The sequence below is a fragment of the Colletotrichum scovillei genome (genome assembly GCF_011075155.1).
Source record: "Colletotrichum scovillei strain TJNH1 chromosome Unknown Contig00001, whole genome shotgun sequence".
In the NCBI taxonomy this organism is placed as follows: Eukaryota; Fungi; Ascomycota; class Sordariomycetes; order Glomerellales; family Glomerellaceae; genus Colletotrichum; species Colletotrichum scovillei.
The window spans coordinates 442,043-467,369 of NW_023336259.1; the positions used below are offsets into that span (position 1 = coordinate 442,043).

Below are 25,327 nucleotides of genomic sequence, written 5' to 3' on the forward strand. Positions count from 1 at the left end.
GCCCATCGACATCTCATCCATGATCCCACTCACCTCACTTACACACACCCCTTCTCACCCTCGCGAAACCTCAAACCTCGCCGCATCCCAAAACACACAATACCACACGCCCTCCGGTCGGGCGATGCTCACAAGATGAAGAAGGGAAACCTGACACCAAAGGTAAGGTGATTACGAAAATTTTGAAACTTTCTACACAAAGGAAACCTCCTGAACTGACAACAACCCCCTTCCCCATAGACCATCACGGCCCCTCTAGCCGCCTTCACGATGGCCTGTATCCTCTTCGCGTAAGTCTCACACTTGGGGTCATCAGTCTCAAGGTTCACATGATGATACGTCTTCTTTGGATGTCCGCTGTTCAGAAGGATCGCGAGGTGGAAGCTAATATCGAACCAGGTACACCCGCTCTTCAATCCGCTCGGCGCGTGATCAGGCCGTACGTCTTCCCACCCGCCAGTTCCCTCGGACAACTCTTTAATGTAGCGGGAACTTCGGGATCAAGAAACTGACCATGTGCAGAGACATCCTCACGGCCCGAGCCACGGGCCCAGCAACGGTAGCCCGTCTTGAGGTTTCCAATGCATTTGACGTTGTAAGCGTGGCACCAAAACCACGCTGTGTTAAACGAACGCAGCGCGGCAAGTTCACCGGATAGACACACAGAGAGGCCACATCTCCCACAGGATCGATCACTGGCCCTCTGTATCAGGAGTTGCAGACCAAAAGGCTAGTTCAAGGGCAAGGAGGAAAGCAGTAGGGCTTTCGCGGGTTAATTTTCGTTCTTCTTTTTTGGATTTTGTTTCACGGTTTTTCTAACGTAGTTATACCTCCCCACCCTTCTCTGCCCACGTTTCTGTCTCTGGCAACTGCGGACTGCTCAATACCAAAAGAGAGAAGAGAAAAAAACATAAACATGGCTTCAGTGTGTTTTTCGTATCAAACTCCTTGTATACTCCGCGCCAAACAAATGTAATGCTACAAAAGTGAGCCGCCCTACTTCCCGTCGGTAGGAATAAACAATGCCATGCTCCCTGCCTCTCAACTGTGAACTACCTTAGTTATCCGAAATCGTGTGTGAACTATAAAAAGGAGACCAGCGTTTGCATGTGATGAAGATGAGGGAGGGATAGGTCGAAGATACCATCTCTCAAGTAAAGAAAGGGGAACTATTGCTTGGTTTCCGTGACCTGAATCGAGTTTGTCTATACCTGACGACCAAAGTTAAGGGTATCTGGAAAATCCCATCCCTATTTCCTAATCTCAACATCTTCTCTTTCCCTTCGAGACTGCTAAACCGCACATATTGTCTTGACAAGTTTCTCTCTCTCCACTTCTGTCTTCTTCCAAATGAGACCGCTCTCTGGCTTCTGCTAGGCCAAATCATGGCTCGGCAGGTTTGCCCCTTCCTAGTTTCCTCTTGCCCTCGCTCCTCGCATGATTCAAATGCTTCATCGCAAACTCATACGTCAGCATCGTCACTGTCGCGGCCGGCACCGCTCGCATCATGTTAGTGCCCATGCCAGCGTAGAAGGCCCTCCAGCCCTCCTCTTTGAGGATCGTCCGGAAGGTGCTGACCACGCCGCGATACTTTGGTGATAACGGTTGCTGCGGTTTGCCGTCCTCGGATAAGGGGACTTTGATTCCCAGACCCTGTAGATACTCGGCTCCTCCCACGGGCTTTCTCTGTGTCTGCAGTCTCGTGCGGATAACCTCGTGAGGATATGTAGCACTGCTCGCCATGATCTTCGATAATATCGAAGCACCCAGCACCCCCATCCATTGCGACTCTTGCGAATCGCCCTGCGTCGGCTCTCCCATACCCTGGCCAGTGAACCTCGTTTTCAGATACTCATATGCTGGGAACTGCACTGCCACGTGCGTAAGTCCCAGCAAGGCGGGCGTGAGACCAGAATAGAAGGAAAGGACGCCCTCGGAGGTGTACATTTTGCGTGCCGCATCGATTGTTGACCGGTAGTGCCATGAGCTGTGATTTGTCGGTCTGGAAGTCGGGGTGTTACCCGATCTCGGGAATTGCGAATGATACTTGCCCGGGTCATGGGCAACGCTTTGCGACATCAAGCGAGTCTTGATAACCCAAATGGGATTCGTGACGACAGTGCTACTGGCACCAGCGATGATGGATGACCAAAAGTTGATCAACACCGTGTTGTCTGTATCTCGAGTCAGCCAACATGAACCCCAGAACGCCCTAATGGCAGAGACTTCCACTTACCATGACGGTGTTTCAACCAGTCCTTGCTCTTATTGTAGACGGTAAACCACACAGCCCAGGTGGGCAAATAACCCAGTACTATCGGGCCGAGTCCCCTGTACATGCCGCGTATTCCCTCGTCCTTCCAAATCACGCGGGCGGTGCCAAGCAATCCATTGTAAAGCTTCGGGCCATGTCCGACATGTCTGCCCTTCTCAACCGGGTTGAAGCCACCCTGGGCTTGCAATTTGGTCTTGATAACGTCGAGCGGGCACGTAACAACGCCCGAGGTAAATCCTCCCACAGCACCGGACAGGGCGTTGAACTGGGCATCGGAGGCGCCAGCTGCCCACCGCTCAAAGGCAGTAATCGTCTCGTTGGTGGGCATGACAGCAACGGCCTCTTCAATAGCAGCTATCGCTGCGCGGGCAGGAGCTGTGGCTGGGTACGCTCTCGAGCTGCTGTAGTTGGGATATGTCGAGGTCGGGTAGGGCCCATATTCTTCGTCGTTGGGGTGCGGTGCGCCTCGTTCAGCGTCGGGTCGTTCGTCGTGAGACATCCCCTCTCACTGTTGAGGATGGTCGGGATTCAGAAGTGCGGAGGTTAGGCGCAAGCTGGGTACGGTATCAGCAAGGAAAAGGCGGCGATGTCCTGCTATGTATGCTGGTTCACGGAGAACTGAATGCGAAGCAAAGTGCGGGTAAAATGAAGCCGGTTCTCTCGGTGTATTCGTCGTGATTTGTTCGACTTCCGTGCTGCTTCTTTGGCGTCTTTCCTCTTGGCCCGTCTCTCCGTTTGTGTCTGTCGTGTACGTCTCACTCTGGTAGCTGGATAGATGCTGGACCTTCCCAAGTGTCCCGGTATGCGGGGAACGCTCCCACGCCGCCGTGACACTGAACGACTAGCGGTTATCGCAGCCCATTGGCCTTGCGGGGAAACAGTTGTCTAGGGCAGGTAATCGAGAACGGTTCTGGCGAGAAGGAGGCTCCCAAGCACACGGGATCGGGAAGTGAGGGGTGAGAGAGGAGGCGGACGGCGGAGAAGGGGAGAAGGACGAGAGGTAGTGGTGGTGGTGGTGGTAGTCGGTACGGTACGCAGTGGGAGCGCAGTCGGGGGAGTTGGAGATTGGATATTGCGAAAAAGCGCCGAGGTGGAGCGGGACGGCGCACGAGAGCAAAATGATGCGAGCTATCGGCTGTCTTTTTTGGCAGGAGGTCCCCACGTTCAGGGTACTCTTACAGGTGGAGGCAGGCGCAATCTAGTGGGCTGGGAGGGAGGAAGGAGCAGTTGGAGCGCTGGATAAGATGTGCCGGAGCAGGTCCACGGGTGAAATGGGCTGCTGAAGGAAGGGACCTGCGCGATGACGCGCCCGCTGCCTGTTACCGTCTGGTAGGTACCATAGAGAATAGGACTATGAATAAACCACCGAGGAAGACGGGAAGCTCTCCTCGGGTGCTGGCTCAAACCCCGGGAGCTGCCGACATTCTCAATTCTTGTTTGCAGCCCTGGATGATTAGCAACGAAAGATGACGCAGTATCGTTTGTCTCACGTTAATGACTGGCAGCTATGCAGTCTGGTAAGATGTCTATTTCGCTCCAAACAGTTGCAAATATCCTTGTGAGAAGAGCTGCGATCAAAAAAGACAAGAGACGCCAAGTGTCCAAAAGACGTCTCAGACGACGTCCAAAGTCTCTGAATCGCAATCCCAAAAAGCCCAGAGTAAAAAGTTTCAAGCTTCCAGACCACAGAAGGGGAGCTCCACCTCCGCCGGTTCCCTGCGGCTTTGCCCAGCACCACAAAATGCAATTCCCAATCATCCGTAGCAGGGTCTGCGGTGCTATCGTGGGCGGGCATCCCGTTGGTAGCTCCAATTACCTCATCGGGCCCCGGATCCAATCACGAAATCTGCACCTCTGCCTCTCGGTGGTCCGTGCTGTCGAGCTCTCTCACCAGCCACACTACCCTCGCACCAGCCACACGGACAATGTGGCGCGTGCCGGAATCTCAAGGATAATCACATGACCTGTCCGTCCCGAATCGTTGCGCCTCTCCGGGATGCTCCACGAATTTCCCATAGAGTCCCAACCTCAGGCGATCCGCAAAACCGTACTCCGCGGCATTATATCGAAACCTCTCCTCTCCGCGCCCACCACGCACCACATAGCCGCCACAATGACTTCGCTCATTTCCAAGCAGCTCGCCGACGGCATTCTTGCCCGCCCCTTCCTGAAGAGCATCTTCGTCCCCTTCTCCAACTGGTACGCCAACGCTGCCGGCCACCGCAAGCTCGGCTTGAGGTAAGCAACTCTTCGACAACCCGACCACAGCAATTGCCACCGAGGCCCCGGAAGACGACACAGAAACTAATTGCCAATTTTTTCTTCGACTGCAGATTCGACGACCTCATCGAGGAGGAGACCGATATCGTCCAGAAGGCCCTCAAGCGCCTCTCTCCCAAGGAGTCCTACGACCGCGTCTACCGCATTCGCCGCGCCGTCCAGCTCTCCTACCAGCACAAGCTCCTGCCCAAGAACGAGTGGACCAAGCCCGAGGAGGTGCGCATGCCGAACGATTGAATCGAAGAGAAACATGAGGACTGACCCTCGACTATAGGACTACCCCTACCTCGGACCCATCATCCAGCAGATCCAGGCTGAAGAGGCCGAGAGGCTGGCCTTCGAGACCATGGAGGTCCAGAAGAAGCACCACTAAACTACATCTTCCTGGTGGGGGATCACGTTTGGACGGAAAGGAGGCGGAGAGAGCGAGCCGCGCGCACGATGCTGTAAAGTATGACGAAGGAGAATCGCCTGGCCGGGCGCGCGACAGAAATTTAGACCAGGGGGGGCCAGGCGGTTCGTGTACCTTATGTATAGACCTTTGGAGGGGGTTGCTTTCTCGTCAATTGGAACTCCCTGCTACACTTACAGGTTCCGCTGCGCTCGAATAGCACCAATTGATGACACTTTTTTTTTGGCCTTGGAATATCGACGTTCTCACGGTTGCCCCCCCGGCCCGGGTTCGCGGAAGCTAGCTGACATTGTACGCACTCTCACTGGTCGGAACCCGCAGACCCACCATGGTACATCAACATCATGAGTAACGACTTTCTTCGACGGCGTTTACTACGTTGAGGGTCGTTGAGTATACCGATGCTGTCGCTGTCGAACTACCTCAAATTTCTCACTGCCTGGGCATTCGCATTTCAATTGTAACAGGTTGTGTTATTGCATTATTTATCATGTTAATTGATGGCAATTACTTTGTCGCGTCCATGATCTGCGTGATCCAATTGACAGTGCGGTGCTATCAATGAGGTTGCTGAGATGTCGGAATCAACACCACAACTCTACTCAACTGCATACAATTAAAATTCGGGGTCTACTCATTGAATCAATGAATCCAGAATGATCATGTAGTGAAAGACTTCTATATCCAGACTGCGCTGCCGGTCTAGAAGTAAAGATCATCGTTGTAAGGAGATGGTGTCTAACTGCCCGGTAGTGTGTATATTGACGAATTGAACCGCAATTATAGTGGGCTTCTTGACTGTGCAACGTCTTCCGTCAAGTATTCTGTTCTCATTTTGAATCCTCGGTGGATTCAATTTAGCACCAAGCTTCAGTTTCCGCGAGCCCCCAATAAGGGTGACTACCAATAAATATGCATACGTCCGCAAAGTGAAGGATGATCTCACATCGCCCATTAGTCACAATTATTTGAATTCCTCTCTGTTATACGGGCAACTGTCTGAGGAGAAGGGCTGACGAGTGACTCTTCTCACTCATGCCCAGCAAGACGGCACAAAAGTAGTAAAATTCCAAAATTCACGGTTCCCTGCTCACTTACAGCACACTTGTGGTTATGCAAGGGCTAAATATGTCGAGAGACATTTCTCAGCATGCAAAGATTATTCCAAATGTGCTCAATGTAACTCTACATAATCCCAACTCACCCTCTGGAAGATTCAAGGCGAGATTGCGCAACTTGCCATTCATTGCTCGAGCAAAGTGGCGACTCCAAGTGACCTTATTCCTCAAAGGGCTGTTGCGGACTCAGTATTCCTTACTTGCCACACGTACCCTCACAGTCTAGGTATGAAAAATGGCACGGGCACTCCAAAGCTGTTCGCTGGATTCAAAGGAGTGGCAACTGGGCAGGTTGCTACGCTCCCAATTTAGAGCACCCCTTTCTCAGACACTTTTAACTGAACTTGAATGATAATAAGACACCATTCAAGAACAATGGCAGAGAGTCATATACTAGGGAGTCTAATAACAGGAATCGCAGGGCGGTCTCCATTTCGATACACGAATCAAGGTCATAGCACGGCCGTGCCGAGAAGACACCAGGTCATTGTTGGACAAAAGGAGAGGCCCATGGAACTGACTACATTACATTTCGAGTAAGTAAACACGGCTTTCCACGTATTCTCAACTGCGCCAAACTGTATGCACAAAAATATCTCAAGACTTCCTCCAGACCAAACAGAGAAACCGCACGATATCCCCTTTTTGAGTAGAAAGCAAGACGACAAAAGAAGAAAAAAAGGAGGGAAAACAATACTATTTGGTTTCACGTCCCTGCCCAGATCAAAACCATGCACCCCTTAGTCGACCCAGAAACTCTGACTTCATTGGCGTATTTGTTATATTGACCACTTGGCCACTTCGCACACAGCCTGACCCGACCCGCCGACCTACACGGACACTGATGTACTGGTGACAGCAACGATGTTGGGGGTGGTATATATAACCTTGGATGCCTAATGGAAGATAGAGTGAGGTAGGTACGTCACCTGGATAACGGTCTCAAAGGGAACGAGGGACCTCGTTCATGGGGAGGAAAGGTCCGGGCGAGGGGCTACTACAGTTGACCAATTCATGTCGTTCAGGTCTTGTTCGTGGATTGCTCGGTCAAACTCGAAAATCCCGGATTGTTTAAAGGAATGAATAATGACATTGTGAAAAGTGTCTTCCCGTCTACAAGACGAAACAACCCCCGCCCCCCCTTCTCAAGTGGCACGAGAAGTAAAAAAATAATGACGGCTATCGCAAGACTTTTTCACGCATCAGTCAAGGCCTTGGCTTGACGAGTACTTCTGCTTGCTCGAAGCCCGGGCACGACACGCTGATCTGAGAGTAAGAGTGAAATAAGCTAGGACACAGGAGCATATTTATCCACTGCCTGTATAGGCGTAGAGGCTAGGCCAACCGCAGTCCTGTGTCGAACCAGATTGTTATTGATAGACAGCCGACTAGGCTCAGGCTATGACCCTACCCAGCGCCTATCGGACCATATATCAAGGTGAACGGGGTTACAGCACGGCAGACAGTAGAGAGTGATTCGGGACAAATCAAAATGTATAAATTACGCCTCTTTGAACTCCAGAGTTTCCTCATACCCTAGATATCACACTCATTCGTCGAGAGGAAACTTCACCAAGCAACTCTTCTCTCCATAAAGTGCTGCTTGCGTCACCACATACCAAAGTCCGAGGCCGAATAGGGGGCTCCCCTTCCTATGTTGGGCGTTACCTTTCCCCCTCCTATGCTAACGGGTGATGTAACCAAGTCTATTATTACAGCGAGGCATCCTTTCATGCGGTATGAGTCGCCAAAAGAGCATCCCTCTTCTTTTCGTCCGTCTTGCGTTTCATGGCTAGCTCATTCAAGTAACCGACGTCGAGCCAAAGAAAGGTCAGGTTGTCGTCAGATATATATGTGGCGCAAAGTCGAGCTCGTGGTTACCAGAGCAGCCGAGGCATTTACCAACACTTTGGCCTCCCACCCATTATTCGTGGGCCAAGAAGCTTGGGACCAGTATCCGGAAATGCCTCCTCGTGAAACGCTCCCAAGTACCATGTGTGTGTATCGTTACGTGGTCATACAGTGCTGTGCTCCGCCAGCCGCATTCCGCGGACCAAGTCGGAAAAAATCGTCGTACAATCGGAAGGAATTAGGCTAAAAACGCATCCTTAATGAAATCATGCGTTTCCGGGCTTCTCCTCAGTGTCAATGTGCCATACGACGTAGTTGGGTAGACCGACGACTCGGTAACCAGCACGCTTGGCCATCTTGGCAAAGCCTTCTGTCTCGGCCTGGTTCTCGAAGGCGTAACACGGGAAGTTGATTCCTGCAAAGATTAGAAAAAGCTCGGTATTTCAGGCACAAGGTGAACAAACCTGATCTGTGGACATCTCCCTTTACGAGAATGTTGACGCCACCAATACCATCGAGGTCGAGCTCATCATCCTTATTGTTGCGCCAGTCGCCTTCCTTGGCCATGTATCTGCGTCCAGTATCGTACTCCTTGTATCCTAGTCGCTTGTGGTTAGCATCCACTTACGGGTACTAGGAGCAGCATCCCTTACCTTCGGCGAGAACGACGTCCTTGTCCAAGCTGGCTGACAGTCTACGACCCTTATCAGACTCGACCCAAGAGTTGTAGTCAAAGCGACCCTCGATGTCACGGCCATCGCGGTAGCGGTGAAACCAAATGTCTTCCATATCGTCAGCAATTTCCATGTCGTGGCCATGCGAAATATGTACTTACTCGGCACGAGGATGTCGGTATCGTGGGCAATGAAATCTTCCAGAATCTTCTTGGGGCTGTCAACGATGTCCACGTCACGCCAGTAGACCCAAGAGTGCTCGGGCTTCATGGCAGCAGAAAGGAGGTAGTTGCGAGCCTTGCCCATGGCCTTTCGTCGGGGACCCTGGGCCTTGAACGAGTGGCGTTCCTCAACGCTCTGGCTAAGCTCGAAACCAAAGTCCTTCTCGACAACCATGGCGCTGTTGAAGGGGATCTTGTCAGGACGGCCCTGGATGCGGTCCAGCTCGGAAGCGAGAACGGCGAGGGTATCGTCCTTGGAGTCACCGACAAGGAAGGCGAGATCGATCAGGTGGTGAGGGTAGGTCAGCTCGGCAATCAGCTCAAAGTACTTTGACAGATACGGAGCAGCATCCTTGAGAGGCGTGAGAATCAGAACGCGCTCCTCGTTGGTAACGGCCTTGCGCGTGGACTTGATAGGGTTGAGGTCGACGTGGATGATGGAGGTATGGTTGATCTCCAGGGGCTCGTGGTGGTTGAAGATGACGGGGGTCTGAAGGTGACCGGCCCACGAAGCTTGCTCATTGAGCGACATCTCCATGGGGGGTTTCGCGGGGCCCCAGCAGTAGAAGCTGCGCAAAGTCGCAAGTTAGCAAGCTATTATTTTCGCGGCGCATCGCAGGAAAACATCGCGCTCCTTAAGGAGGGAGAATCGCTACGTAGGTGAAAACTTACCTCTGCATTTCCGAAGCTGAGGAGCGAATACCGCGCCATAGTAGCAGAATGGTGCCGGTCAGGGCAACAAGGAGAAGAAAGCGCGTTCTAGTCAAGAAGGACCATACTGCTCTGGTGGGAGGTAGTCTTGCCTGGGCAGACTTCCAGTTGATTCCGCCTTTGGGAAGAAGCATGGCTCCTGAGAATGAAAGGGTGGTCTTTGACACCACCCGAAAAACGCGTCTTTATAGAAAGAAGAAAGTGACCGATAGGTACCCCGGCACGGCGAGTGTCCACAGTCGCAGAATTGCAGACGTGAGAGCGCCCTCTAGAGGTCGTAGTTGTTGACTTATCGTCGCTGTCGTTGCGCCAGGTTGGAGCTGCAAGTATCGCTTAAGGGCGGCCGACGGTCGGTGATGTCGCGCAAACAAAAGATGAAGTAGCACAAGCCTCCCCAAGACAAGTCCGAGTCGATAATCAAATTGCTGAGGCAGACGGAAGCAGGAGGTTAACTGATTGGGCAGTTTCGTGTCGTCCGATAGACAGCACTGGTTGCAGCACACAGTCTCCAGAAGGGGGTGGGCCAAGGCTGACGAAAGCCAAAAGGTCGTCGATTGAGTTGATAAGGGTTGAGAGGTCCAGAGATAGGTAGCAGGGCGACTCAGTATCAGGGATCCCGTTGAAGGATAAGGTGGTATGCGGTGCGATGCAGTTCGCGCTCTCAAGGCGGGTGTGCAAAGGTGTACTTTGGTGCTCTTCCAACCTTGTTGAGGTCCTCAAAGGGAATGCGAGATGAATTCGGCCAGAAGTTTTGTCGAGGGCAAGAAGACCAAGAGCGAGGGACGTTCGGGTAAGCCCAGCAGGAAGGGGAAGGAATTGAGAAAGGAGCCACGCCAATGCTGAAAGGGCCCCGAAAAAAAAGGGTCGACCGGGAGGAAGAGCGACTGGTGTGGCAGGCTTGGATGGTATAGGCTAAGGCACGTCGAGGCAAGGCAGGCGCAGGCAGGCTTGGGTTGGTGGGAGGCAGGGTACATGCAAGTACGCGGGAGATGGAGGGCAGGCACACTCAACTTGAAGATTACACCAAGTACCTCACCACCTCTCTCACCTTACCTACCGGTATTGCCTAGGTAGGTACCTACTCTGCACCACACCACCATACTCTCTGAATTCAAGCGTACAGACCACAGCTTATTGCCTCAATCCGCAGTAGACGAGAGAGAGAGAGAGAGAGAGAGAGAAAGACAGAGAGGAGAGAACACATTGGCCCGAACCACGGAACTCGCCAACCTTGCCTGCTGGACCCTTACCTTAGCACCCGCATCGTGACTGTTCTATAAGGTAATAGTTGTCTGCCTGCCCATTGAGGTAGGTACTTTGGCTGACCTTGGAACAGGTGCAAAAGCAGCTGCAACCCGCGGCTCGACAGCAGCAGAATACGAAGAATGAGCCAATGGTCAAGCGTCAAAAAGTTTAATCAGGTTAGCAGAGGTATCGTCTTGTACCGACAGCCCTCAGCACGCGAGATTGCCGGAGCTGCCAAGCGCTTCTGGACTCAGGAGACACTGTGCCGCAACCTGAAGGTACTTTGCTCTTTCCTCTGGGCTCTGTGTTTCTCTCCTTGTCCTACGGCTACTATTCTCCCGTCCATTTCTGAGGACCTCATAACTGCAATCCAATTCCACAGCGTGTCTCCCCGCTCATCTTTCCAGGATCAACACACGGGGGCTTCGTGGGAAGCACGCGCCCCCTTTCTACCGTCCATCTGTCAGCAAGTCAATCTAGAATCCTGGATGCTTGTGGCTTGTGGCCTGCCATCGAATTCAGACTTTAGACTTCAGCATGAAGGAGCGGGAGCCTGAGTAGCCAGCGGGCAATCAGCTGAATGACACAACCGCTCGCCTAGGGACAGGTTATCTCTCGGAGAGCAGAAAAACTTGCAGGCCTACCCCAGTGTTCTCCAGGGTGCCCGGCCGCACAAGCACGGAACACCTAACACTAACAGCGTGGTGTCCTTACTATGTACGCGGTAGAGAAATCACCATATCCTCCCCGGCGTTCTTGGTGCATATGGGAGGCTGCAGAATCGCTAACCGGACTGAATACAGAAAGCACCCAATGTCAAGAACTCGCTCGTCTACCGAGGCCCGAGAAGCTAGGCGTCCTCGAACCGGCCCAGAAGCCTGACAACGAACTACTTCTACGGAGTACTGTTCGACTGCTGTCACTTTGTCAGTTCAACGGCGCTACGAACCCTAGGCCCGATGGACGATGGCTTACGGCTCTCTCCCCCGTCGTTCAAGACCTCACTTGCTCAGTTCCTAATGTTATTTTACTGATAGATGGCGCCGATGGCACGCAGCTCCACCCTTGCTTTGCTCAATATCCGATGTTACGGCACCACATACCAACGCAGGTAGCGACTCCCCGATGCTGGCCTGTGCGAATGCCTGGGCTAGAACCGCTATCCGCATCTCGATTCGTCCAACCGTTATTATTGACCGTGGCACGCCGCACGCACACACTCACCACTCACATGGCACGCTCAATTCCTCTCATCCGCACCAAGAAAGTTCAAGCTCTTCTTGCAGCTGTACTACTGTAAGCTAGGATTCGCGAGAAGCAGAGACGATTCGGCCCAAGATAATTCTTCGTCAAAACAACAAGCTAGGCCATTCCAGCCAACCCCCTTACCCCTGGCAAAGTCTTAGGAAAAGCATGGCACGGGAAGACGGCGAGAATAGAGAGATGGATGGAGACTTGACAGAGAGGGGGGGAGGGAAAGGCAGGGATCGCGGTCAATCTCCAACCCGCCACATCCACTATCCCACTCACGCACGCACGCGATTGTCACACCCGGAAGACAGAAAAATGGAGATACTTCCAGCTGTTCAACTCTCCGACCGCCAATGCACAGCAAACTTTCTAGATTTCGTCTCCAGCGTCCCTCTTCCCCCCTCTCTTTTCGTCTGTTCCGCTCCGCGATTGTCTCCTCACGGGCAGCGAAAGGGACAATGCTTTTCACCTCCGGTCTTCCAAAGGTCCAGGCCGCGTGCCGGCCATGGATCAGATGGAGCAACAGTCGTCGTCATCCGGCATCATCACGGGCATAGACGATGGATCCTATCCCCCCACAGTTCCGCCGTTGCGTGTGCATTTTGTCAACTCCTGATTCGGCTTACAAGGTGCGCTTACAGGAGGTAGGGGAAACCAATGGATGCAAAAGATGTTGCTCTTCGAAAACTGTCTTGCTGATCGTTCCTACTCCCCGCCCGCCTGGTCAGGCCGTTGGTCGCGTGCACCGCATGCTGTCCACAACTCCGGGGGGCAACGGCCCAATTATGCACACAGCACCATCGAATCATCGATTCGACGGTGATCTGTCACCCTTAAATATAGCAACATGCTAACGTCCATTTTATGGGAGCTCTTCATCCTGCGTTCAAGCAAGGAACTGGGCTACCACTGACCACACATCAGGCAGCATGGTGACTGATTGTCAGTTGTCTACCTATTCTCGTGTGGTTGATGAAGGGCATGAAGCCGGGTTTCGCATTCGATTTCGTATACACATGAAATGGTACTCAGTGACCGTTGGCCACATGATATAAATCAGCAAAACCAGCCCAAGCTACACCTCGTATATAACGAATACGACATCGGGTGTAAAAACGGGACCACATCATAACACTGGTATCATGATATTCCCATGTTCGCACAGTCAACACGGCAAGATACGTTGCCACTGGTATATCGGACGAGCATCATTCAATCCGATCAGAGTCCGTCACTGGCTGCCTCTAGCTTCACGGGACTGTGCTCTGTCACAGGATCTCACCTTGACCAACTTGGTTCATCCGACCATGATAATACAGTACTGCGTACAGGATAAACCAGGCCTCAGCTGAGTAAGCTGGTCTCTCCAAAGGGCAGGCGCGCGTCGATCCAAGCGGGAAGCTCCCTTTCCCAAAAGCAGTGAAGCACCTTCATCCTCCTCCCCGTGCGCCCCCAAACTCAAGATGACAAAGCACTAGGTGGTGCCAGCCGAGTGGCGGCTCGGAGCCTCAATCACTGGTGAACCTCGTCGTTGCCGTGAATGCCAACGACATTGCTACAGGTGCAACTGCGACGTACTGCTACTGCGACCAAGTGAACAACATATTCGATACCCAGATTCCGACTCTTCGTCGACTGAAAAATTTGACAAGTACCTTTTTGAAAGCCAATGGCGTCTGAATGAGGGTTCTTTTCGTCCGTCATTCTGTGGGCTCCGTTTTTGCTGCACGGGGATTTGTACGTCCACAGCATCACTTGATATTCACCTTGAGCGACTCTCTATTCACCCACGGCAGCCGGACAATAACCCACATCAGTCGAACATCACCTGGGAATCTACAAAATCACTCTTCATCATCAAGGTCGTCACCAGAAAAGACATCACGAACAATGGCGTCCCGGCGATCAGCACGACTGAGCGCCCAAACGGACATCAAAATCCCGCCGCCTCCCACCATCATAGCGCCTCCGGCGATCTCATCGGCCCCAAAAAGCCGGAAGAGAAAGGCCCCGGCAGAATCCGCACCTACGGATCCAGCTCCGTCCTCGGACCCGGTCACACCGCCGAGAAAACGGGGTGCTTCCAAGGCCGGCCCGGTGACACCCATTCCGCCTCCACCAATGACACCCACCCCGAGCGCCGTCGGCCTCATCGCCGAACGCGTCAACGGCACCGTAAAGAAGCCCAGGGCCAAGGCCGTAAGCCGGCTCGCTGACCCGAAACTTACCAACGCCCCCGTCATCTCACCCGAGACGTCGAGGGTGATCGCGTCTCGGTCCGCCGAGGCGGCATCGCCTTCCAAGGCACCGACGGGTAGTGTCCTAGGAGTAGGTGGGAGTGCGAAAAGAACAACCACGGACAACATCCTCGAGGAAGCATGCCGCCATCTCATCGAGGTCGACGAGCGCATGAAGCCCCTCATCGAGAAAAACTATTGCCGCGTCTTCTCGCCCGAAGGCCTCGCCGAAAAAGTAGACCCCTTTGAGAGTCTCTGCAGCGGCATCATCTCCCAGCAGGTCTCGGGCGCCGCGGCGCGATCCATCAAGAACAAGTTCGTCGCCCTCTTCACAACAGACGAAGAGCCTGAAATCAAAATCGAAGCAGCCGAGTCGACCGAGTCCGGGTCCTCCTCCAACAAGTTTCCCCAGCCGTCAGAGGTAGCCGCCCGCTCGATCGAGAACCTCCGCACCGCCGGCCTCTCACAGCGGAAAGCCGAGTACATCAAGGGCCTGGCTGAGAAGTTTGCGTCAGGGGAGCTGAGCGCCCAGATGCTGGCGGAGGCGCCCTACGAAGAGGTGCGGGACAAGCTCATCGCCGTCCGGGGCCTGGGCCTGTGGTCGGTTGAGATGTTTGCGTGCTTCGGCCTCAAGAGGATGGACGTGTTCTCGCTGGGCGATCTGGGCGTACAGAGGGGCATGGCGGCCTTTGTCGGGCGGGACGTGGCCAAGCTCAAGGCCAAGGGCGGCGGCAAGTGGAAGTACATGTCGGAGAAGGACATGACGGAGATGGCGAGCCCGTTTGCGCCGTATCGTAGCGTGTTCATGTGGTATATGTGGAGGGTCGAGGAGACTGATATAAGCACACTGGAGTAGCAGTCGGATTACGTACTACACAGTAAATAGCCTTTTCTCTCTCGGAAACCATGCCCACTCTTGCGATATTCAGAGTCTCCATCTCGAATATCGCGAAATTGCAGACATCACCAATGAGGCACGTGGGGTGTCCAGGAAGGATACGAAATCCCCGGCGATACGAGATATCGACTCTGCCGCACACCCAGAAGGGCCAGAGCCAGACGAAAACGTAGCCAAACTTCTCCAGCTAAAGCTCTCGGCAGTGAAAACAAAATTATCTTCAATCTCTTAGTAATGGTCAAGCGGACTGCGGGTAAGATCACGATGAACGTACCCATGTCGTCCCTCAACTACTCAACACCATTCAGGATTACCACAATGCCGCAAATCAATCAAGCTTTCAGGCTTGCCAGCCTTGTGCGTCAGTCAGAATTAGACTCTCACTTTCAGGGTTTTGCCTGGCCCCCCCGAGGGTACGGCGCGCGGACGGTTCCAATGTTCAGCCTCAGAGGGAAAGCGGCGCAGCTCTCCATTTGTGTTTGGAGTTGCGAGGCGTTGCGAGTTGACTGGACGCACCGGCCATGAGTGCCACAAGCAAATGACGAGCCTGCGACAACGACAGCGACACCGAAACCCGACGGGAGGCCAACGGGAGCTTGCAGCTGCCGCGGGCCGTATTAAGGCAGAACGAAAGCGGTTCGTGGCAGGAACGGGAAAGCTTTCTCCACGCGGATGCTCCATCTGGGCCATCGTGACTGTGAGATGGGGGTTGAACGTGCGTCAGCCAAGGATGTCGATGTTTGAAGTCTTGTCGCAGGATGAACATGTTGTTACTAAAAGTCCAGAACCTGACCAGCTGAAGAGCACCAGGTATTATCCGCGTTACAAAGTGCAGAGTAACACATGACGCTCGTTCTCGTGGCCCTACGACAGAAATTAAGACTGTAGAGTCTAGGACTTTGTGTTGGAAGCTGCGAGTGATATTCCAAGGCGATCTACAGAGTAATACCAAGCAGCCGTCTGAGTCCAGATGTCTGTCCTAGATTTTCGCTGTGCGGCATACGGCCACCCGTGACATAGATCAGCCGCGATGGAAGATCGGTCGTTGCACTCTTTGTGCTTCGGAAGCACTCTGTTTGGCCAGCGCCGTTCGTGCCGTTGACGGTTTTCAGAAACGGCAGCCACAGCAGCTGGCAGAGCCACTGGAAAACCTGGAAGTCTTGGGTATCCCCCTGCAAGCCTGAGAGATTGTGAAGCTAGGATGAGCGCGGACAAGCCGGGGGTGACGGGTGTGTCACTAGCGTAGGATGGGACGCGCGAGCCGTCCGGGAACAAGATGCAGCAAGAGATATCGAAAATGAAGACTGGCATGTGGTAATATGGTGCGTAGCAGCGATGCAATCTTGCTGCGTTGCTAGTTCTTTCGTTTATCGCTTGTATCCGTATTGCCATTCCGACCTCCTATTTCTGGTGGATTTCTATCGGCTGATCATCAGACTGCATTGAACACAGAGATGGCAAATCTCGGGGGAGCGAGACAGGCACTGGTGGTTGGGGCGAAAAGGCAGCAAGAATGCCATCGAGCATTCGATATTGATTTGTACCTGTGTGGCTGTATCCATATACCACTTTGACTCATTGTCTCGGTGCGGCATCGTGGCAGAACACAACCTGGGAGGCAGCTTCAGTTCCGACCAGTCGCGGCTGAGTGTGCTGTCGTGGGCCGCTGAACAACCCAGCCGAGGATGGACCAGTGGGAGGCAAATAGTCGTCAGCGCTCAGCCGCCATTTGCAAGTTCGGGCTCGCTGGTTTCGTAGAACAGTGTTGGCGTATTCTTGGAAAGGTCTTAGCGTCAGTGTAAGTAGACGTCGAAATGGCTAGCGACGCGACACGACAGCGAAATGTCGTGCCGTCGCCGTTGATGGTGGTGAGGGCCCATGAAAGATGAGGGTCACATCGCCGTGGTTGGTTCCGGGTATCGACTCCGTCTCATCCACCACCGTACTGCTGCAGCAACACTGCAGATAGGATTAACTGACAGAGCCGATGATTGCAGATGGACTACAGCAAGCCCCCGTATGCCCGCATTTTTGCTGCCGTCAGTGTTGAGCCGTCGACGAATGGCCGCGACCAGTGACACAGCCAAGCTCTTGTTGAGCGCGTCGCGCTATCTGCACTGCCAACTTCTTGTCTGTGGGTTGCAGTCCTGATCGAGGCCGCCATGCAAAGCCTGAAGTGAAGGCCTGGGCGACTCGCGAGCCAGGCATGATTTGATATCTGCCTGCGAGCCGCCATCCGTACTCAATACACTATGTTTGAGCCGAAGTTATTAACGTGCTTTAAACTTGCTTCTTCCCGACCCTCGTCACAGTTTCTGTCGAGTCCAGGCCATGGCCGTGCCCACAATCATTCGGATGGCCGAGCAACTGCGTCATTGACTGCAGCGGCTCCTGGCGGTGCTAGCAATCCTGACCTGATGGATCTGTAAATCAAAACAACGTGCCGCTCAAGAAGATGAAACAATTTGTGGATGGATGGCCGACGTAGCCTGCGGTTTTTTTTCTTTCTTGTTCGCGGCGGCCGGTAGTGGCGCGCTGGGCAATGTACCTGGTACAAACTTGGCACCATTTGCGATGGTTTTTCTCTGGGATGGAGGCGATCAACGATGGGGATTCGATGCCAGCTGAGCAAGGCCTCGATGATTCGAGCAGGAGCTTTTGGGCAGCGGGTTGTTGGCGGCACCCATCGGTACCAATACGGACTGGGTGTCGTGGGTGTGTGAACAAAACAGGTCGGACCGCAGATTGATTGCCAGAAGAAGCCTGGTTCGAGACGGTGGATGTTGATTGGTGGCGGAAGGAGGGCCAATTGTGGATTGGGAGTCCTTGAGTTGTGACTCTTTTGCAAGAGAAAGGAAGTCCCGGCTGGGGCTTCACTGCCAACTGGGCCTCAGGCGCTATCAACACAGCAGTAGATTGGTGGTGGGCGGTCACCGGTGAGTGTCGTTGGCCAAGGCATCGTCTGGTCGTGGTGGTTCAGGCTTTCCAGCAGCCGCGGTGCAAAGTCTCAGAGTCTCGGCCAGTGGATACTGGGGCTGGTTCTCGCGTCTGACCTTGGCAGGGCCTTGTGTGGGATAACTGGAGAGTGGGAGAGTCCGTCGGCCATTCCCATGTCCATCCACCTCCATTTTGGGAGGCCTGACCTTACTGCGCAGGGTCAAGTGCAGCAACTTATGTAAGGTACAGACATGATCTGTGGAGGCACTGAGAGGCGAGACGAGGCGAGGCGGATGATCATTCATGACTGCTGTGTTTTGTTGTTTGTTTTGCTTGTGCTTGTTGCTTTTGTGTGGTTGTGCTGCCATTACCAACTAATTATTTGCATAGGCAATGGGTACTCGTGCTTAGGCACTCGATGATGTAAAAATGTGAGCGCTCGTGTCGAGAATGGTCCAGAGACCACACAATAAGTGGAAGGTTTCGCATCGGCCGGCCTAGCGCATTGACTTTCGGACAGAATTTTCGGTCGAGGCGTGACAGAGAGAATGAGAAGTTGGATCAATCACGTCCTCAGGCAATGAACAAATTGGACGAGGAATGCCTCTGTGCTCGCCTCTGTGCTTGGGGGGGATTTCGTAGGGGCGAGAGTCTGTTGATTCATGTTTGACTGCGCATGTGCACGTTCGTCCTATATATCAGCAGAGACGTCAGCCCTCGCAAGTACAGGCAGTCGAATTGCCTTTTTAGAGGAGACAGATGTAAGGTTTTCGCTGACTGTTGTCAATTGAGGTGTCTGACTGACGGGAAGCTGTGTGTCTGCATAAGCTATGTTGGTGTGTCAAAGTGTATGAGAGAGAGAGTGTGTGTGGTGATTATTCGCTCTGGCCGTGCCTCTTTGGAAGATGGAGAGAATTGTGTGTATTGTGTGTGTACGTATCTTCTTCACAAGGAACACCCCCCCTTTCCTGAAGAGATCCACTTAAACAGTACAATTGATCCCCACTCTTCATCTCTGCTCCTTGCCCCTGTACTAGTGCAAAGAGGGAGATGGATTGCTCCAAAGTGGTTCCCGATGGGCGGAGCTAGGCCAGAAACCAAGACCTTCAAATCTCGCCAGACCGGTGGAAGCAGGGTTATTTGCAGAAACTTGATGCCATGGCGGCCGGCTTTTGTGTCCATTGCGATTCCATCATCACTCTAATCAGATTATAAGCCATTCAATATTTGCTACGGCCATTTGCTCCATCCTGATGCGTCAAGGAAGGACAGAAAAGTCTTGATAGCAGATCCCCCATGCAGAGGCTCCAGAGAATTTTTCCTTGGGACCTTGTGAGAGGAAGGAGGCTCAGGCTTCGGGACCGGCAGATAAACTCTGGCGGAAAAAGGGGGCCGGAGGCGTGTCTGTAGATAGCAAGAAAAAAACACGGACTTTTGTTGCTCACAATACTGGAGGAAATCCTCCCAGAATTCCTGCCAAAGAAGCAGCCCACTGACTGCTGCAGCCGCGACAGATTGAACAGACAGACAAGTGATCAGATAGACGTATAACACAGACTTTGCCAATGCCAGTGTGTCTGTCTGCAACCTGCCAGCGTCAAACGCAAAAGACCTGCACGTCGCGACACCATATCCACAGCAGCGGCAGCTCACGGGGATTCCGTCTACGCCGTAGCACATTGATGAGTCCCAAGTTAACTGAGTTGAGTAGCTCGGCGCCGTGCCAGCTGAGATACCTACTACTACAGGACTCGACTCTAGTTTGGAGTAGGGCGTCTTCATTGACCAAATCTGAGAGACTAACACGGCAGACTAAATACTTGGTAGCTTCACCAGACACCAGCCTACATGTATCACCGCACCGAACCTTCCATGGTGATGATGCCGATGCTGGTGCTGCATGAGTGCTCGACTGCAGAGTACCACCACCACCACCATCTTCAGTCTCAATTCTCCCTCTCTCTCTCACTCGCTCCCTCATGGAGCTGGGCTACAGTCTACTGCGTACACTACAGGCTTCGGATACCTTGGACTGCTGGAGGCGCCGGTCCGTCAGTCCTTGGTCCCAGTTCCAGTCTTGACCACACCCTCGCCGGCCCTGGTCCCTGTCTTGGTTACTTTGTACCCGCAGTGTGCACCACGAATAGCAGCGTGATAATTGCCTTGACCCCCCTTCTTTCGGGCCATTCCTTGCCTCCCTCTCTGTTGTTGTACCTATCCATACACACAGTCGTATGGAAGAACACGGCGGGATACTTTTTCTACACACCCCCTTCTCCAAAAAAGAGTGTTTCCCCTTCCAGCCACACCCTCCTGGATCCTGGGTCTGCCTCTCTACCTGACTACGGATACGGATACCTCTATTACCCTTCATAGCGCCAGTCCACGCCAACCAGCGGCACCACTCAAAGTCCAGTCCTCCTCCATCCCTCCCTTCCCCCAGATCATTTTCTTCCTCTTCCCTTTCCGTGACAGCTTCATTTCTGTTCGTCTTGACATTCAATTCCCGTCTCTCGTTCACTCCTCTGTACGCACCAAAAGGCTCATATTGTCTGCCTTCAACAAAAAGCTCCCCTTTTCTACATCACCGAGAAAGAGAAGAACAAACAACACGTGGATTCAAGGTACGTAACTGTCGTGGAACGATCCGGAAAGCAAGGCCCAACACGAGGAAGGAGGCCACGGGCGAGAAGGAATAGCGGAGAGCGGCTGCCAATGCTCGGCAGGAAATCGCCATCCATTGCTTGCCGCGTTGTGGAATGCCTTCTCGCCTCCTCTTCACTTCCTCCTGCCCAAAAACACATTGCCCAATTCCATCTCGTCCCACCAGCCTCTCCTTCTGGCCCTACTACACCTCTTCCTCTCCACCATCGCTTGCCTTACCTATCGTCGACATCTGGGGAAAAAAAGGAGTCGCTCGCAGGTTCCTTCAGAAACACACAAGAAACACCGGAGCCCCATATCCAACCAATTCTTCTGACCGGCGGACGTCAACTTCCTTCACTCCCTTCCCTCCTCTCCCTCCACAACAAACGTCGAGCTTTTTGGAACACCGCTTCAGAGTTACCGACCTGGAGTAGACTCCAATCAATCAACGCTTCCATTATCATTCCGTTCAAACGACCATCGCGAGCCATCGATTCTTAACAGATAAACTGACCCCGAAATCCACAGCCTCCAAATCAATCACAATGTACTCTAAGCTCATCACCGCCCTCGCGGCCGTCGGTGCTGGTGTTGCCTCTGGTATGTTCTGTCCGAAGCCCTCTCTCGGGATGGACGTTTTCTAACCACAATTCGCTCTGTTTAGCCCAGAGCACCAACATCTGCTCATCGGCCACCGTTACCGTCACCGATGCCGCCATGGCTACCGCCCTCCCCTGCACCACCTTCACCGGTTCCGTCAAGATCTCCGAGGACATCACCGGCAACATCGATATCAACGGCCCCAAGACCATCAAGGGCGACCTGATCGTTACCAACGTCACTCAGCTTGTTGGCCTTACCTCCTCCACCCTCGCCTCCGTTGAGGGCACCTTCCAGATGCAGGGCCTGACCCTCCTTTCCGACCTGCGCTTCACCTCGCTCGCCACCGTCGGCTCTATCAACTGGGTCACTCTGCCCGCCCTCGGCTCCCTGGTGTTCGGTACCGCCGGTGTCACCAAGGTTAACGACATTCTCATCAGCGACACCTTCCTGAAGAGCTTGGACGGCCTGAACGTCGCCTCTGTCGACTCCCTCCGCATTAACAACAACAACCAGCTTGTTTCTTACAGCAACCAGCTGGCCAACGCCACCAAGACCATTGAGATCAACTCCAACGGCCCCGACCTGGGTATCACCCTCCCCAACCTTATCTGGGCTGGTGAGATCATCATTGCCGATGCCGCCAAGGTCCAGATGAACTCCCTCGAGGTCGTCAACGGCTCCATCAAGTTCGACAAGAACACCTTCACCGAGTTCATCGCCCCCAACTTGACCCAGACCACCGATGGTGATGTCTCCTTCATCAACAACGTCGAGCTCACCAACCTGTCTCTGCCCCTCCTTGCCAAGACCGGTGGTGGCCTGACTATCCAGAACAACACCCTTCTCCAGAAGATTGACGGTCTCCCCAAGCTTAAGCAGATTGGCGGTGCTGTTCTCCTCCGTGGCAACTTCACTGAGTAAGTTTTACGGTTTCTTGTGGTTCTGTAACATACCTAACAATAATATAGGGTCGACCTTCCCGCTCTCGAGGATGTCAAGGGTGCCTTCGACACTCAGTCTACTGGCAACATTGACACCTCTTGCGACGTCTTCAACAAGATGAAGGGCCGCCAGATCCAGGGTGACTACAAGTGCCGCAGCAACAACACCAACGCCAACAAGGACGGTGACAGCAACGGCGGCTCCGCCGGTGGCTCCACCAACAACAACAACGGCGCCGCTGGCAACGTTGCTGTCAACACCGCCATCCTTGGCGCTGCTGTTCTCTTCGGTCTCACTCAGCTGTTGTAAACGACTGGCACTGGAAATACGGGCTCGGATAATGGTGGCGTTCTCCATACATCTTTCACTGTTTGTGCAATTTCTTTACAGCAACTCTGTCTCAACAGCTTGCGAAAACCCTCACGCATTCCCTAGACTGGGAACCTCCTGCGTATAGGAGAACCTCTAGACTTAATACTGGACGATGGGTGGAGATGCAACGGACCCTCGTCGATTTTTTACTCTCTTTTGCGTGACGAACCAAAAGCACCTACAGACCAACGCGTCGCGTCGTTTCTACCGCATCATTCGGTTCCGACCGTGCCACGCTACATATCCCGCCTAGACGATTTTGGGAAAAGGGTTCGGTCGAGCGGCATGTCGAGAGCTTGGATGATGGGTGGTTAAACACGGGCGGTGGCAACGGCAGACACCTGGCGGAGGCGTGAGATTGATGGCGGACAAGAAGGCGATAGGCAACGAAGATAGAGAGGGCTGTAGTGTGTATTGAGGATCCATGATGTGTATACCTTTTTCTACTTTTAACGTTTCACTGTGTCATATTGCCCCGAAGTGACATGTCTGATGTGAAGCTGCTACGTGAATAGACGTCACGCGAAAGCCGTTCCAGGAATGACGTTTTCTGGGCTCTTTGACAGCGAGCTTCCAATTGTCCGTATCTTCATCAAGTGTTTGCAACTTTATGAGGCAGCCATTTATTGTTTCCCATATTCTACGTCATTGGTAGATACCCTTATCGAACTTTTCAGTATCGAAGAACTTTGGCACTATAACGTTGCCGTTGAAAACACGTCCATCCAGCTCATTGACCGCCTATTTTAGTGACGATGTTAGGAAACGCCCTGCTGTGTGTGGAATGTGGCCGGGAGGGGAAAGACTTACACGAAGGGCAGAGACTTGGTCGGTAAACCTGATAAAAACCTGTCTTTGCTCAACGTCGATGTATAATCGCTCGACCCGACCGTACTATAAGAGAGGACGTGATTAGCATTTTGTAAGACGGCAAGATGATATTCTCCATCCTTGGTTGGGTACACAAAGCAGGCAGGGCGCCTTTCTGTCTCTCCAGGAAAGGTTGAAGTATCGCTTACCTTTTCACCACATTCCTCGCCAATCTCCTGCCCCAGCCCATTGGCAATCTCGCTCTGCAGGTCTTCCATGTTATCCAGCATGCGCTGCAGAACAATGACTTCGCTCATGGGCCCGCCAAACTTGCCGCCGCCGCCCTCGGTCTCGTCCTTGCGCTTCCCGCCAATAACCTTTGCGCGGTTGCCCGGCTCAGCCCACCCGCCGCCCTCGGCGTCCGACTTCTTCTTGCGCTTCTCGACCTGTACGCGCAGCGGGTTGACGATGCCGGACTCGTCTGCGCCGAGGCCGGAGCCCTTTGTCCAGCCGTACTTGCTCATGAGGCGTTGGGCGAAGCCGGCTTGGCCTGGGCGGGAGGATCGCGGGGCTTGGGCTTCTTCTGATGCGGGCGGCGGTGGCGGTGGTGCAGCGCTGCTGGCGCCGAGGCCGAGGGTTGGTGGTGGGGAGTCTGGGTCTGAGGGGTCTTGTTCGTCTGCGGGCGGTTGCTTGGTGGAGGATGGAGTGTAGCGGACGGGGGCGCGGGATATCGTTGCTTCGTCGGTCACTGCCGGGGGAGGAGGTGGTGCGGACGCGGAGAGAGCTTGACGGCGGGCGTATGCGTCGTCTCCGGTTGCTGCTTCCGTAGCTCGTGGTTCGGCTGGGGGTGGTGATGTTGGGGGCGGGGGAACGAAAGAGTACTCGGCTGGAGGGGCGAACTGGTCTGAGGAGAGCGTGTGTAAGTAACGTGCCTTCTCTGCGCAAAGAAGGTGGGAGAGGGAGGAGGACTCACTCATTGCCGGCCGGCGCTCCGTCTCTTCGTCGCTGTCATCGCTCAGGCTCTTGCGTCTGCGGTGGCGGTAGAGCAGCCTCTTCCACTCCTGCACCTCGTGGATCCGCTCGTCGCTGCGTAGATACTCCTCGACATTGGTGGGCTTCGTCGGGTCGTAGATGTCGTCCCAGTTGGTCTCGGCGGGCTGGTCGTTGTTTCCCTTCTTCTTCTTCTTTCTGCGGCCGCCGCGCTGGTGACCTCCAGCCCCAGCGCCTGCGTTGGCGCTGTAGCGCCACTCATCTTCCTCTGTCACGGCCCAGTCGGCGAGGGTGCTCTTTGGCGGCGGCGGTTGTTGGGCGGCTGTCGTCGAGGATGTTGACGCGGAAGAAGGTGCTGTAGAGGTGGCCGCGGCTAATGTGTTGGCGCTTGGTATCGTCTTGGGGAAGTTCGACTTTGGTTTCGCTGTCTTTGCTTGCGGTCTGCGTATGGGCTGGAAGCGGAGGGCTGTTGGAGGGAGGTAAGTTTCTGGTGAACCTCAAAAGCAATAGTTTAGAGGAGAGCGGCGGTAGTACATGGGTCTATAGGCTTCTTCGCAGCTGTGCCATCCTTCGAATCGGCGACCGTGCCGTCTTGATTGTAGCGGACGGGAGCGCTCGAGATCGTGGCCGAGGGGTCGGCGACTGGGTCGAGGAGGTTTGCGTAGAGCGACAGGCCTCCTCGCGCTGGCGGAGGTGGAGGCGGCGGCGCGGCCATTGAGCTTGCTTTCGGGGCGACGTGGTGACTATGAAGGATCTGGGCGGTAGTCTGTCTCCGTGTCGAAGGCTCTCGGTGGTATTTTGCGTGGTGGACGCGTGTCAGCAGCGAAGGTTGAATTCGTCGCAAAAAAAGACAA

At 53.8% G+C, this 25,327-nt stretch overlaps 7 protein-coding genes across 7 annotated transcripts; 4 read left to right on the plus strand and 3 right to left on the minus strand.

Annotated features, from left to right (window-relative positions):
* Nucleotides 1-135: 135 nt before the first annotated feature.
* HER10_EVM0007092 (uncharacterized protein) lies at nt 136-658 on the plus strand (the record flags this gene model as incomplete). The annotated part of the gene is made up of 3 exons (XM_035476658.1): nt 136-162; nt 241-290; nt 487-658. 3 exons carry the CDS (start codon nt 136-138, stop codon nt 656-658), a joined length of 249 nt encoding a protein of 82 aa, XP_035338523.1.
* On the minus strand, nt 417-3,651 carry HER10_EVM0001761 (uncharacterized protein). The gene is made up of 2 exons (XM_035471496.1): nt 2,237-3,651; nt 417-2,174 (listed from the first exon to the last, which is right to left on the minus strand). Exons 1-2 carry the CDS (start codon nt 2,772-2,774, stop codon nt 1,384-1,386), a joined length of 1,329 nt encoding a protein of 442 aa, XP_035338015.1. The 5' UTR covers nt 2,775-3,651; the 3' UTR covers nt 417-1,383.
* Nucleotides 3,652-3,943: 292 nt separating this feature from the next.
* On the plus strand, nt 3,944-5,411 carry HER10_EVM0011687 (ubiquinol-cytochrome C reductase complex 14kD subunit). Its single transcript, XM_035481111.1, has 3 exons — nt 3,944-4,513; nt 4,609-4,771; nt 4,830-5,411. The coding sequence occupies exons 1-3, from the start codon at nt 4,272-4,274 to the stop codon at nt 4,926-4,928; spliced, it is 504 nt and encodes a 167-aa protein (XP_035338947.1). The 5' UTR covers nt 3,944-4,271; the 3' UTR covers nt 4,929-5,411.
* A 2,150-nt stretch (nt 5,412-7,561) lies between these two features.
* On the minus strand, nt 7,562-10,368 carry HER10_EVM0010453 (uncharacterized protein). The gene is made up of 5 exons (XM_035479912.1): nt 9,504-10,368; nt 8,772-9,400; nt 8,590-8,718; nt 8,401-8,535; nt 7,562-8,351 (listed from the first exon to the last, which is right to left on the minus strand). Exons 1-5 carry the CDS (start codon nt 9,674-9,676, stop codon nt 8,203-8,205), a joined length of 1,215 nt encoding a protein of 404 aa, XP_035338842.1. The 5' UTR covers nt 9,677-10,368; the 3' UTR covers nt 7,562-8,202.
* A 2,868-nt stretch (nt 10,369-13,236) lies between these two features.
* Nucleotides 13,237-15,352, plus strand: HER10_EVM0011844 (HhH-GPD superfamily base excision DNA repair protein). Its single transcript, XM_035481261.1, has one exon. It carries the CDS (start codon nt 13,719-13,721, stop codon nt 15,129-15,131), a length of 1,413 nt encoding a protein of 470 aa, XP_035338955.1. The 5' UTR covers nt 13,237-13,718; the 3' UTR covers nt 15,132-15,352.
* A 4,737-nt stretch (nt 15,353-20,089) lies between these two features.
* Nucleotides 20,090-22,610, plus strand: HER10_EVM0009254 (uncharacterized protein; the record flags this gene model as incomplete). The annotated part of the gene is made up of 5 exons (XM_035478745.1): nt 20,090-20,157; nt 20,586-20,734; nt 21,285-21,356; nt 21,421-22,276; nt 22,328-22,610. The coding sequence occupies 5 exons, from the start codon at nt 20,090-20,092 to the stop codon at nt 22,608-22,610; spliced, it is 1,428 nt and encodes a 475-aa protein (XP_035338725.1).
* Nucleotides 22,611-23,318: 708 nt separating this feature from the next.
* HER10_EVM0000288 (G-patch domain-containing protein) lies at nt 23,319-24,495 on the minus strand (the record flags this gene model as incomplete). The annotated part of the gene is made up of 4 exons (XM_035470076.1): nt 23,319-23,414; nt 23,484-23,567; nt 23,693-24,382; nt 24,472-24,495. The coding sequence occupies 4 exons, from the start codon at nt 24,493-24,495 to the stop codon at nt 23,319-23,321; spliced, it is 894 nt and encodes a 297-aa protein (XP_035337902.1).
* Between the last annotated feature and the right edge of the window lie 832 nt (nt 24,496-25,327).

Bases quoted from the DNA above. Each gene is read 5' to 3' on its own strand.
- HER10_EVM0001761 (XM_035471496.1), bottom strand. From the start codon at position 2,774: ATGTCTCACGACGAACGACCCGACGCTGAACGAGGCGCACCGCACCCC. The intron at 2,175-2,236 runs GTAAGTGGAAGT...CTCGAGATACAG, and splicing joins CTGGTTGAAACACCGTCATG to ACAACACGGTGTTGATCAAC.
- HER10_EVM0010453 (XM_035479912.1), bottom strand. From the start codon at position 9,676: ATGCTTCTTCCCAAAGGCGGAATCAACTGGAAGTCTGCCCAGGCAAGA. The intron at 9,401-9,503 runs GTAAGTTTTCAC...GACTTTGCGCAG, and splicing joins TCAGCTTCGGAAATGCAGAG to CTTCTACTGCTGGGGCCCCG. The intron at 8,352-8,400 runs GTTTGTTCACCT...TAATCTTTGCAG, and splicing joins GGGAGATGTCCACAGATCAG to GAATCAACTTCCCGTGTTAC.
- HER10_EVM0011844 (XM_035481261.1), top strand. From the start codon at position 13,719: ATGAGGGTTCTTTTCGTCCGTCATTCTGTGGGCTCCGTTTTTGCTGCA.
- HER10_EVM0011687 (XM_035481111.1), top strand. From the start codon at position 4,272: ATGCTCCACGAATTTCCCATAGAGTCCCAACCTCAGGCGATCCGCAAA. The intron at 4,514-4,608 runs GTAAGCAACTCT...CTTCGACTGCAG, and splicing joins CACCGCAAGCTCGGCTTGAG to ATTCGACGACCTCATCGAGG. The intron at 4,772-4,829 runs GTGCGCATGCCG...CCTCGACTATAG, and splicing joins AGTGGACCAAGCCCGAGGAG to GACTACCCCTACCTCGGACC.